Source organism: Hemiscyllium ocellatum, chromosome 24, assembly GCF_020745735.1.
Source record: "Hemiscyllium ocellatum isolate sHemOce1 chromosome 24, sHemOce1.pat.X.cur, whole genome shotgun sequence".
NCBI classification, from domain to species: domain Eukaryota; kingdom Metazoa; phylum Chordata; class Chondrichthyes; order Orectolobiformes; family Hemiscylliidae; genus Hemiscyllium; species Hemiscyllium ocellatum.
Genome location: NC_083424.1, coordinates 1,667,986 through 1,681,293, shown reverse-complemented (window position 1 = coordinate 1,681,293; position 13,308 = coordinate 1,667,986). Strand labels below are relative to the sequence as shown.

Below are 13,308 nucleotides of genomic sequence, written 5' to 3'. Positions count from 1 at the left end.
TCTTTAAGCCCCCCCGCCGTGAGACATCATGGAACTTCCCTATTTCATACTCAATTCCCCTTTCAATGTCAACACTTCATTTGCTTTCCACATGCTCCATTCCTATTTTGATATCCCTCAAACTATTACCTCATAAGATATGCTGCATTAAGTTGCTGGGGAAATTAAAAACAGTTATAAGCAACCTACACCTATAGCATTGCTTTCTCACTTCTCACACCACAGAGCAAAAGGTTTACGACCAAGTAAAGAAACCAGCAGTAGACAAGATCCAAAATCCATGACATTTAATGCTCAAACTACAATGAAGTGACAGTGGCTAAATGGCTAGCAAGACTGCCTCACAGCAACAAGGACCCAGGTTCGATTCCAGTCGAGTGACTGGAGTTTGCACGTTCTCCCGGTGTCTATGCAGATTTCCTCCGGACGCTCCTGTTTCCTCCCACAGTCCAAAAATGTGGTTAGATGGATTGGCCATGGGAAATGCAGAATTACAGTGAAAGGGTACACAGTGGGGGGAGGTCTATGTGGGATGTTCTTCAGAGGGTCAATGTGGACTTGGTGGGCCAAATGGCCTGCTTGATGAAAGACACCTACTCAAAAAAAGTCATCTTTGCGTCAGAGACAAAAATCAAGGGAAGCTGTACCTCCTATCACAGAATCTATTTTTAATGTGTTGCTCCAGTTCCACCATGGGTTCCATCTTGCACACTTTTGTACTTTTGAATAGGTGAGGAGAAATGTGCATGTCTGCAGAGAGCAGAGACGCCTATTTCTGCTGGGTCAAGGGAGAGGATGCATTGGCTGGCACAAAAAACGTATACTAAAACATCGTTAATGCACTATGCAATTTCATTTATCACTGATCAAGTTTAGAGCCACTCAATATTCAACAAGCCAAAATAGCTTTTGATAAATGGGAGGCAATCAAGATATCCAAGACCTTAAATCTGTTATATACAGAGGCACAGGATATGAAGAGGTATTTACCTAGATATTCAACATCTTACTTTCAATTTTCAGAAGCATTTCGAAGAAACAGTTTACAGACTTTTTCCCCAGTTACAGTAAAAATTCTGGAAATCAGTTGTGATGTTTTATATTTTTATAGTGCATTATGAATTTAACCATTTACTTCCCTGAATGCATTAAAAATAGTATGAGATTTATTTATAGTAAATTACAAATATGAAATTCAAATTCAAATATTAATATATACACACACAATCTTTGGTATTTGTATATTTATCTGAAGAAACAGCACCTAAATAAAAATCAACACATTCAGAACTTCATATTGCTGCATGTCTGCATCCAAATTAAAGCCTTCAAAAGAATGAAGGATCCCTTGTAAACCAAAAAAGTATAGCATGAAAGTCAAACATTTCTCTGAGCAAATCTCTCAAACAGCCCTCAAAAAAAAAGATTCTTTTTCTCAGTGGTGGCCACCACACACACACACACACACACACACACACACACACACACACACACACACAACAATGGAAAAGGATTTTGGCCATCTAATCATATTTTCCCTCATTTGCTCAAGAATCTTCAACACTCCAAAGAGGTTGATTCGAATTCCAAAGTTTATACATCCAATGAAATGTCTGAAGCTTAAACAAAGACTTACCAGTTTAACTGCTTTATTATACATCTTAATGTAATCTTGACTGAGGGGAACTTCTTCAATTTTGAAGGTCACTCCAGAAAAGCTCAGCTGTCTTGCTATATACATTCCTCTTAGCTTCATATCCATGGCAACAATCTCCATTGCCCCAACACCTCTGGTTTAAAGGGAAAAATAAATCAGTGCAATTATATTCCTTGTAATTTTATTGTAAGCAACAAAACCTTTGAGAAGCAGTTATAACATGAGAATCTTTGTTAAAAGTAGCTGGATTACTGAACAGAGTACAATATTTATGAATCAGATTGACAGAACACAAAAGGAAATAGAGACCTTGTTGCCACACTCCCCTCAAAGTTCACTTTACAGACCTAGTAAAAACAGTAGTCTTGCAGATAATCTTCCAAACTAAAAATAAGCTCAGCTCAAATGGGAGTGCAGTGGAATAATATGGTCCACCCCATCAACAAATTATATATAAAGCTGAATTTATCGTAATCTAGTTAATTCAGATATCAGGAATATAAAGCAACATATCATCTGGAATCGTTCTATGTTGTGAAATAAGTTGCTGATTATATCATTAACACAATACAAAAGTAGCTTAATAAACTCTTAAGGGTCCTATGAAATTTGTATATCAGGTTATCATGCTAACTTGAAAAAAAAATTAATTAAATGGTGCCACACAAGGATCTGTGCTGCGTCGACTGCTTTTTGTCATTTACATAAGTGATTTGGAACTGAACATAGGACGCATTAGTAATTTTGTAGATATGGACACCAAAATTGGTGGTGTAATGGACAGCCAAGAAGGTTCCCACAGAGTGGAACGAGACTTTGATCAGATGGAATGATGGGCCGAGGAGTGGCAGATGGAGTTTAATTTAGATAAATGTCAGGTGCTGCATTTTGGAAAGGCAAATCAGGGCAGGACTTACACACTTAATGGTAAGGTCCTGGGGAGTGTTGATAAACAAAGACCTTGGAAGTGCAGGTTCATAGCTCCTGCAAAGTGGAGTCGCAGGTAGATAGGATAGTGAAGGCAGCATTTGGTACACTTGCCTTTATTGGTCACTGCATTGAATGTAAGAGTTGAGAGTAAAAAAGGGTGGCACTGGAAAAGCACAGCAGGTCAGGCAGCATTCGGGCAGAGGACAGTCGATGCTCCAGTCACGAGCCCTTCATCAGCTCCCAACCTGATGCGCTTTTCCAGCGCTACCCTTTTTGACTGATTCTCCACCATCTGCAGTCCTCACTTTCTCATAGGAGTTAGGAGGCCATGTTGTGGCTGTACAGGACGTTGGTTAAGCCATTTTTGGAATACGGTGTTCAATTCTGTTTCCCTGCTTTACGAAGGATGTTATGAAACTTGAAATGGTTCAGAAAAGAATTAAAAGGCCGTTAGCAGGTCTGAAGGGTTTCAGCCATATGGAAAGGCAAAATAGTTTGGGGCTATTTTCCTTGGAGCGTTGGAGGCTGAGGAGTGACCTTTTAGAAGTTTATAAAATCATGAGGGGGATAAATGGGGTGAATAGACAAAGTATTTTTCCCCAGGGTAGCAGAGTCCAAAACTAGAGGGCACAGGTTTAAGGTGAGGGGGGAAAGATTTAAAAAGGACCTAAGGGACAACTTTTTCATGCAGAGGGTGCATGAATTGCCAGAGGAAGTGGAGGAGGCTGGTACAAATACAACATTTAAAAGGCATCTGGATGGGTTAATGAATAGGAAGGGTTTAGGGGGATATGGGCCATATCCTGGCAAACAGGACTAGATTAATTTAGGATATCTGGTTGGCATGGACAAGTTGGACTGAAGGATCTGTTTCCATGTTGTTTAACTATGATGTTAAATACTACTATAAAGAGAAAAGTCTAACTGCTCTGGGTCAGAAAAAAGTTATAACTTAGCAACCCCTACTATGGATGTTATGCAAGAAAGGTGTTTAGTTCAATTTCATAACTTGTTCTTGGAAAATGAACAATACTGGCAAGACACTATTTATTGTTTGTCACTTCCTGCGAGAGCATTACAAGTTAATCAGGTAAGCTTTCCCTGTCTCAAGATGACAAGTGAATTAACTGCACATAAAAGGATACAGAAACATTATCAATTTCTTGTATTCACTGGGGAGCATTAGACAACAGACCCCAAGATCCATCACATCAATCACACAAATATGAAACTGGGAATGGTTTAAATAATCTGACAGTGGAGTTTACTTTTTACCTTCTTTCCACAGCTTGAATAAAATCATTGAATTCTTTGAAGGGTGTACCTTCACCCCAGATTCCAAGTCGATTCATATAAGCCATATTTCGTGGTTCCGATGCACCTATTTTGAAGAACAAGAGTTTACTCAAATCCAACAGAAGATTGGATCAAACAATTCAGAATTCCAAATAACTAAACCAACAAGACGTTAATTGACTACCATTAATCACATCCTTCAGCATGAAATCACTGAGATAAAAACTCTAACAGTCTTGCTTTAGCACCTGTAGTGAAAAGGTAATAGCTGATAGGAAGGACCACCTTTATTAACTGACATTATACAGCTGAAATGAAGCATGAAGGGACTTTCAGCTTTTTTTTTTGAAAAAAGGTTTGCTTCCAATTTCCACGCTTGTTTCACCTTTATAAAGTCCATCTCTGATTTATCCTTTCCTTTCTATGAATTTGCCTCCATCATGTGTTATAAACCCAAACCCCTCAGCTTCCTCGACGACACTGATTCTCCCAGTCTACTTCACATCTGCTTTGGCGGTTATCTTCCATACACGTTTCTGACACATCTTCCTTCTTCCTCAACCAAAGAATTCCTTCCTGTGATTAATAGGGTTTCAACCAAGACGGACCCTTTTCCCATACTTCTCACCTCCCTCCTTTTTCCAAAAATCATGACAGGCTGCCTCACCTTCCACCCCAGACTCTACTCAACATGTCATCCTCTGCTATTTTCACCATCTCTACTGTGAAGCCATCAAATCACTTTCCTCTCTGCTCTCAGTTTTCTGAACAGATCATCCTGGTCCATTTTTAAATTGTGCAGAAACAAGAAACTTGGGTAGTAAGCCATTCAGTCCTTTGAGCTTGTTTCACCATTCATTAGGATTATGGCTGATCGAGTCTACAACATAATTGCGATCCTAACACAGATCCCTGTGGAATTTAAACCAGTAAAAGTTACAGCTTGCCATCCCAAAAATGCCTCCTGTAATCAAACTCTCTTCTGTTGGCCAGTCAGTCCTCTCTTTCAACAACAGGCTCTTATGTAGATTGTGTGCGCTACCTTACCAGAGGCCTTCTGGAAATTCAAATATACAGATATCTCCACTTTTCGCCAATTCATTTTTACAAAAGATGTACTTTAATACAGGTTCACAATCTTTTATCCAAAATGCTCAGGATCAGCTGGTTTTCAGAATTCAGAACTTTTCGAATTTCAGAATAAGTGACAGTTTGATGATGACATTTTAAAAAATCTTCAACAGCAGATGTCTGTAAAACAGGTCCTGAAAAAGAACGGAGGCCTACCAGGGCCAGGCCATGCCATCCTCCACCTTTCACAAGCCAAAAGAGGGCTTTCACTTTTACAAAAAAGCACGCGCAGCGAGAGTGGCACCATCAAGCGCCTTTCTTAAGAACTATACTCCCCATCAAGACGCCATAGCTTTGAACTGCATCTGTGAGCAGCTGTGCTTTATCTCTATTTATTCTGTGCACTCATTAGCAAGATGTGTCATAAGGTATCTCTCCCTCCTATATCCCAGTCGACAACATCTTTCACCACCACAACCTTTCAACAGCCATTATTATATGTTAGTTTAGGTTGTGTGCGTTAATTGGGAGGATTTGGTAGGTATTTTTGGGTCTGGGAATGCTCAAAAATGTTTCCAATATTGTTGTGGTTCTGCTCGCCGAGCTGGAAGTTTTTGCTGCAAACGTTTCGTTCCCTGGCTAGGGAACATCATCAGTGCTGTTGGAGCCTCGTGTGAAGCGCTGCTTTGATGTTTCTTCCGGTATTTATATTGGTTTGTTCTTGCTGCTTCCGGGTGTCAGTTTCAGCTGCAGTGATTTGTATGTGGGGTCCAGGTCGATGTGTCTGTTGATGGAGTTTGGGGATGAATGCCATGCTTCTAGGAATTCTCTGGCTGTTCTCTGTCTGGCTTGTCCTATGATAGTGGTGTTTTCCCAGTCAAATTCATGTTGCTGGTTGTCTGAGTGTACGGCTACTAGAGATAGCTGGTCGCGTTGTTTTGTGACTAGCTGATGTTCATGGATGCGGATTGTTAGCTGTCTTCCTGTTTGTCCTATATAGTATTTTGTGCAGTCCTTGCATGGTATTTTGTAAACTACGTTAGTTTGGCTCATGTTGGGTATTGGGTCCTTTGTTCTAGTGAGTTGTTGTCTGAGCGTGGATGTTGGCTTGTGTGCTGTTATGAGTCCTAAGGGTCGCAGTAGTCTGGCTGTCAGTTCTGAGACAGACTTTTGTTTCCAATATAAATTCATGGTAATAGCTTTTTCACCTCATCATTTCAGCTTACAAACTGCTTCATACAGACAGCAGAGGAAACATGTACTATTTCCTTTTTAATCTTGTTACCTCAATTAATTCTAATAAATTTATCAGGAATGATATCTCCTCCATGAAGCCATGCTGACTCCGCTCAACAAGAGAGGACAATAACTAGGCCATTCAAATCATACCTGCCCCACTATTCAATATAATCTTGGCTGATTGAACATTTCAATTCCTTGAGCTACCCATTCCCATGACCTTATATGCTAATGTTCACAAATCCTTGTCTGGTATATATACAGGCATGCTCTATTACATTCTTTCAAATGAACTCTAACACTTCCCCAATGACACATGTTGAGCTAACCAGCCAACAGTTTCATTTGTCTCCATCTCTTTTGTAATAATGACATTTTAATGGCAGCTTTCCAATCCTCTGGGGCTTCTCCATGATCTACTGTCTCTATAGCTACTTCCATTAATATCCTCTAATATAAGCAATTTGGTCCAGGTGTCTTATCTTAAGCCCCATTAGCTTCCACAGTACTTTTCTTCTCTGTACTTATTTCTTTACTGATCCTTGATTTCATATTTTCAAGAATGTTATTTGCACTTTCTACCATAAAGAACTGCAAATAATTTCTTCAGCCCCTCTGACAATTCCTGGTTCCCAATTACCATATCTTTAACTTCATTATTCAAGGGGCTCCATGTTTATATTTTAGCCTTTTTTAAAAATATATTTGATTAACCTCACTGTCCATTGTTATACGATTTGCTCATTTATCGTCAGTTTATTTTCTCAACATTTTGTTGAGTTTTAAAACTTTGCCAATCCTCTGGCTTACCACTTATTGCAACATTGCTTTTTTTAAATTAGATATTAATTTTCTTATTTAACTATGAGTTATGTTGTACGAATCTTTCTTCTTCATTGGAACATAATTTTGGTATGAGCAAGGAGGGATTTTAAAAAAAAACGTTTGTCATTGCTCATTATGGGCGGCATGGTGGCACAGTGGTTAGCACTGCTGCATCATGGCGCCAGAGACCCGGGTTCAATTCCCTCCTCAGGCGAGTGTGTGGAGTTTGCACATTCTCCCCGGGTCCGCATGGGTTTCCTCCCACAATCCAAAAATATGCAGGTTAGGTGAATTGGGCATTCTAAATTGCCCGTAAGGGTTAGATGAAGGGGTAGATGTAGGGGAATGGGTCTGAGTGGGTTGCGCTTCGGCAGGTCGGTGTGCTCTTGTCGGGCCGAAGGGCCTGCTTCCACACTGACTAATCTAATCTAACTTCTTCTACCAAACTCTTTTCCCAGTTCACTTCAGCCAACTCTGTCCTCATGCCTTCAGAATTAAACTCATTATGTTTGTCACTCATGCTAAATTATACCGTGATATAGTCACTTTTTTTTAAATTCTGGGATTATTTGTTAAACCTGCCTCATCATTCTACATCCAAAATAGCCTGATGCTTCATTGGATCCAGCCATATTGTTATCGATAACTGCCAAATATACTGAATTCTTTTATCTCTGCCAATTTGAGTTTCAGTCTACAAGATAATTGAAGCTTCCCATTAATAATGTACAACCTTCCTACGTGTTCTCGTTACCACTCAATTAAATCTTCATGCAGTTAGGTGCCCACAAACTACTTGTGTCTTCTCCCCGTTATTGCTTTCCCTCACCAATATGGATGCTATATCAATCAAAGACTTTTTTGGCTATTATACTTATTCTCTCCCTCTAATAAAGACCAACCCACCACTATTTCCCTTCCTGCCTTCTTTTGAAAAGTCATAGAGCTGAATATGCAGTTCCCAACTTATCTCTTCGTAACATTGTCTGCATAGTAGTTGAGCATTACCTTAATTGCTCCCCTGAAATAATCCAATATTCTAATTACTTTCTAAGTCCACATTAACATCCCCCCAAACCCTTAACTGCCGTTTAGTCTTCTCTCCAGTGCCAGTTACTGCATTCAAGATAAGTGAAACTCATCCCACCAGAACAGCTCCCTTCTACACGTGCACTCATGCCAGTGCACCGAGAACTGAAATCTATTTCTCCAATCTTCAAGTCATGCCCAACTCCCTTAACTTTATTTAACCTATGCCAGTTTGCCTTTGACCCCTTTAAAAATCCCTTTACAAAATCTTGTTAATTCCTCAGAAGGCAATGAACCCTGGGAACACTTTACCCCGAGAACTGTGGAAACTCAATCATTGAGCATGTTTAACTCAAGGAGCTAATAAGATTTTTGAAGATGAACGAGATCAAACGGGCTAGAAATAGTGTGCAAAAGTGGCACTGCAAAAAAAAGTCAGTCATGATCTAAAGGAATGGTACAGAGCCCAATGACCTATATTCCTGTTTAAGTAACAAACTCAAATCACTCCTTAGTCAATGAACCATAATGAAACTTGCATACCTGTCGCACTAGCATACACCACCCTTGCTTTTGGCAACTTGTTCTGTAGTTCCAGCACAGCCAAACCTGTTTTGGTGGGTTTTGAGGATCCAACTGGAGACAAGTTTTTAGCTTTGTGGCATTCATCAAAAATAATCTGAAATAATTCAGTCAAGGTCATTTTCAGATTTAGTGTACCAGAAGTGACATGTGTCTGTGCAGGTTGCTTAGACTACTGGACCAATCGATTCCATGGTTAAGAAGCCAATGTTGAAGAATTTTCGCAACAGTACTATGTTAAAGGTTTCTTAGAACATACTAAACCTCCAGATAATTTATTACAGAAAATGGTAGCTGTAATGCCTCCAGACAATAAAGGAATTCATGAAGCTTTGGTAATGGTCTACAGATGTTGAACACTCAAATTCATGAAGTGTTGCAGTTTTAATTGATGAATTCCACTCCAAAACAAAAAATTGTATACTCTCCCTATTATGCACCAATTCATTGGAGAGATGCAAAGAAAGAAAACTGACATCATTCCAAAAAGATTATAACTACAAAAATTGAAGTACTGTCTGATTCAAAGAACCTCATGGTTGCATCCCATATGAAGGGGATGGATTTAAGCGGGACTGGCAGAGAAGTCTGTTACAGAAACTGAAGGAATGAGACTGTGGTAGCAGGAACAAGGTACACAAGAGGCTCAAGCGACAAGAATAGAATGTTTGTCATTTGATGATATGGAAAAGTTGCAGCACAGACGAAGAACCCCCATTTATGTTTGATGACTACATTATAGTGGGGCGGACCTTAAACAATGACAAGTGGAGAAAAGAGGCAAGAGAGCTTTAGTGGCATGGTGTAATGACAACAAGCTCTGCTCCAATGTCAGCAAAATGAAGGAACTGGACATCGACTTCAGGAAGCAGAGTGGAGAACTTGCTGGCTTGTATCAATCGTGCTACGGTGGAGGTGGTCGAGGGTTTCAAGTTCCCAAAAGTAAATATCACAAGCGATCTGTCCTATTCATCCAAGTTGATGCTACAGTCAAAAGTACATAAATACTTCTATTATCTCAAAGCAAAGAAAATTCAACCTGTCAACACTTTACCCTGAGAAATGTGGAAACTTAAATCATTGAGTATGTTTAACTCAAGGAGCTAATAAGATTTTTGAAGATGAACGACATCAAACGGGCTAGAAATAGTGTGCAAAAGTGGCACTGCAAAAAAAAAGTCAGTCATGATCGAAAGGAATGGTACAGAGCCCAATGACCTATTCCTGTTTCAGTAACAAACTCAATCTTTTAAAGATGCATCATAGAAAGCATACTATTCAGAAGAATCTTAGCTTGCTTTGGCAACTGGTCTGCCCAAGACTGCAAGAAATTAGAGAGAACACCGTCACTATCACAAAAACCAGCCTACCATCCACTGACTCAACCTACACTTCCCAATGCCTCAGAAAAGTAGCCAACAGAATCAAAGGCATCGACCATCTCGGTTATATTGTATTCCATTCTCTTCTGTTGGGCAGAAGATACAAAGGTTTGTTGACATGTACGAACAGATTCAAGAACAGCTTCTTCCCCACTGTGATCAGATTTTTGAACAGACCTCATATCCCAGAGTTGATATTTCTCTGCAGCTATAACACTAAATTCTCCATTCTATTCCATTAAGCTAACGTATTTAGGTAAAGAATAACTTAACTAAAAATATGCTATACATTGTATCTCAATCAAAAGATAGGAGGAATGAACCACAGTGTGATTCAAGTTAAGAATTTTAAATTGGAAGCAATTTTATGAAGGACAAGTCCACCTTAACACAAGATATAGAAAACAGTACGCAAGAACGACAGGTGGCCAGCTAGGAGAGCTAAAGAGGAGGCAGGTTTGAAATTGACAAAAGCAGGGGCAAGATTTTCATAACAGATCTGCTCTGCTTGGCACAAAAATATGCATAGCTTGGACAAGAATGAGTTGCCTTCACAATATGGAGGCTATGGGGTAAGTTGTTCAACTGTTCAGTGGAAAAAATACAACAAATTGTCAAGTGTCCCAAGAGAGAAATGAAACTAATGACAGGAGACAGAAAACATTTCTGATGCTTATTGAAGAAAGGTGCAATTCACTGATATCAGCGGTGATGAGATTAAGAGATAGGGTGAAGTGATACAGCAGAGTGACTACATGTTGACTCAAAATCTAGCCTGTGACGTGATAATCACGCAAGAGGAAAACCAAGGCAAAAAACGTAGCCACAGGGTGTCCGATACACAGTGCAGTGATGTGAATGGAAATGAAAACAACTACCTTGGAGGAGAATGATGTTTCCAAGCACATGAAAGATTGCAAAGATATAGCAAGATAGAGGGTCGGGGTCTTCCCCTCTACCGCAGAAAACAGAACAATCACACTTCATAATTAAGCAAAATGGGCATACACGAGGTAGTTAGCAATATGACAACTTAATTTCAAAATTTTACATCAAATACATCATTGTTCATCATTTTGATCTCAAAAAATTACTTGCAGAAGCAAACTTACACCCATGTGGAGCATCAGTTATAATTCAAATATTTCACAAAAAAAGGATACTACTCCATCAAAATCTTCACCACACCAATGCAAAAGTTGTTTTAACCTGGTTGTATATTTTCCACCCGACTGACTTTCTCCAATTAGTGAAGAGTATGTTGCAAAAATGACACCTTTCTTTACACTTCCATTTTGTTTCGAAGATATTTTTCCATATTTGAACTTGAAATGTAATAGACAGAATAAACAATTAAACTAGGTTGAGCTACAATTTCAGCCACCACTGTCACTCATTATTGTTAGCCATTTGTCATCGCAATGTAGCACCAGCAGGAGGTCCACGACTAATGGTGTTCCGTAGGGATCCATACTGGGGCGTCTGCTGTGAGATATGTATAAATGACTTGGATGAAAACGGATGGGTGGGTTAGTAAGTTTTCAGACAATACCAGTGGATTTGTGAATGGTGTAGAAGGTTGTTGTCAAAGGGATATAGATCAGTTGCAAATGTGAGCAGAGAAATAGCAGATGAAGTTTAATCTGGTAAGGTGTCAGGTGCGGCACTTTGGGAGATCAAACGTTAAGAACAAGTATACAGTTAATCATAAGGCTCTGAAGAGCATTCATGTACAGAGGGATCTTGGGTCTCAAGTCCATAGCTCCCTGAAAGTGGCCACCCAAGTAGAGAGAGTAGTAAAGGAGGACTGCAGTGTGCTTGCCTTTATTGATCGAGGAATTGAGTATGAAAGTCAGGATATTATGTTGCAGCTTTAGAATACTATGTTCAATTCTGGTCACCACATTACAGAAAGGATGTGGAGGCTTTGGAGAGTGTGCAGAAGAGGTCTGGATTAGAGGGTATGAGCTACAAGGAGAGGCTAGAAAAGCTTGGTGTTGTTTTCTCTTGAGTGGCGAAGGTTGAGGGGAGACTTGACAGAAGTCTATAAAATTATGAGATGCATAGATAGGGTTGACAGTCAGAATCATTTTCCCCAGAGTTAAATCTCAAATACTAAAGGCCATGTATTTAAGTTTGGAGGGGCAAGTTCAATCAAGATGTGGGCAGGTCTTTTTACAGTGGCAGGAATCTGGAACGCACTGCCAGGGTGGGGTGGAGGAGGCAGATACCTTAGGGGCATTGAAGGGACTTAGATAAGCACATGAATATGCAAGAGAAGAGATATGGACCAATGGTAAGCAAAAAGAATTTGTTTCATTTAGGGTCATGCTCAGCACAACATGGGCCAACCGACCCATTGCTGTGCTCTATAGTTCGATGCTCTGTGTTCTAAACTAGCTTTAAGTTGAGTTTGTGACAATGCCATGGCTTTAAGAGGTGCGTTTTGTCCTTGTTTCTTTTAAAGAAAGATCAGGAGACAGGCGAAGAGAGTCCATGAGAAAATTAACAATTTGAGATACCTTGGGCTTTTCTTTGTTAAGGTAGAACAACAGAAGCAGCCTGCGTGGGTGCAGTCAAGCTCTCAGAGCGTTTTTAGTTAGCTTTCAGCAATTCCTGTTGTGGGCTTGAAAAGCAGAAGCTATTTTTCCCTTCTCTTAATTACAGCCAAAAGTTGGGGATTCTCCCCCTTGGGCTGCAGGAACGCATGTGAGATGAAGTCTCTTTACCAAATTAGCCTTTTTGTCAAAGGGTGCTTTTATGGGCTGTTAATATATTGAAACAATTAATTAGTAATAGTTACAGTATTTATTATTCTTTCACGTCTTCCAATAGAGTTATTATTCTGAGTTCTTTCTTTTGTTGTATTTTACCTGTGGTGTTTGAACAAATTGGGTTTTGTTTTACGTCAAGTAGCTTGACCAGGCGAATTGGATCTGGAACACTGCATTATACGGGTCTTTAAAATAAGAGAAAATTAGGGTGTAGGCTATCAAAATATTTTGAGGGGGGCTGGTCTGGTCCGTAACAAGTTTAATGGGAGAAAGAAGAAGAAAAAAAAAGAATTTGAAGGTGTTGAGAACAGTTTTTTTTTCCAGAAAATTAAAACATACCGCATATCTGTAAAAGAATTTCCAAAAGGGAAATGATTATAAATGCTTCTTGCAATATCAAAAAGCTGCAGACAGTCATCTCTTAAAGAAGAATCACTCAGCTCTTGGTTAAAAATAGAGAGAAAACACCTCAAGTTTACACTTAGTGCAACATAATATTTACTGCAGTGCAACAGGGGTAAAG

General features: G+C 39.5%; 1 protein-coding gene across 1 annotated transcript in view; it reads right to left on the bottom strand.

Annotated features, from left to right (window-relative positions):
* The window catches only part of sbno1 (strawberry notch homolog 1 (Drosophila)), a 101,490-nt gene that overhangs the window by 42,891 nt on the left and 45,291 nt on the right, over positions 1 to 13,308 (bottom strand). The window contains exons 9-12 of the mRNA XM_060843328.1: positions 11,175 to 11,336; positions 8,591 to 8,726; positions 3,863 to 3,968; positions 1,637 to 1,790 (exon numbers count right to left, since the gene is read on the bottom strand). Coding sequence (XP_060699311.1) covers positions 1,637 to 1,790; positions 3,863 to 3,968; positions 8,591 to 8,726; positions 11,175 to 11,336 — 558 coding nt within the window. The remainder of the gene's footprint in view (positions 1 to 1,636; positions 1,791 to 3,862; positions 3,969 to 8,590; positions 8,727 to 11,174; positions 11,337 to 13,308) is intronic.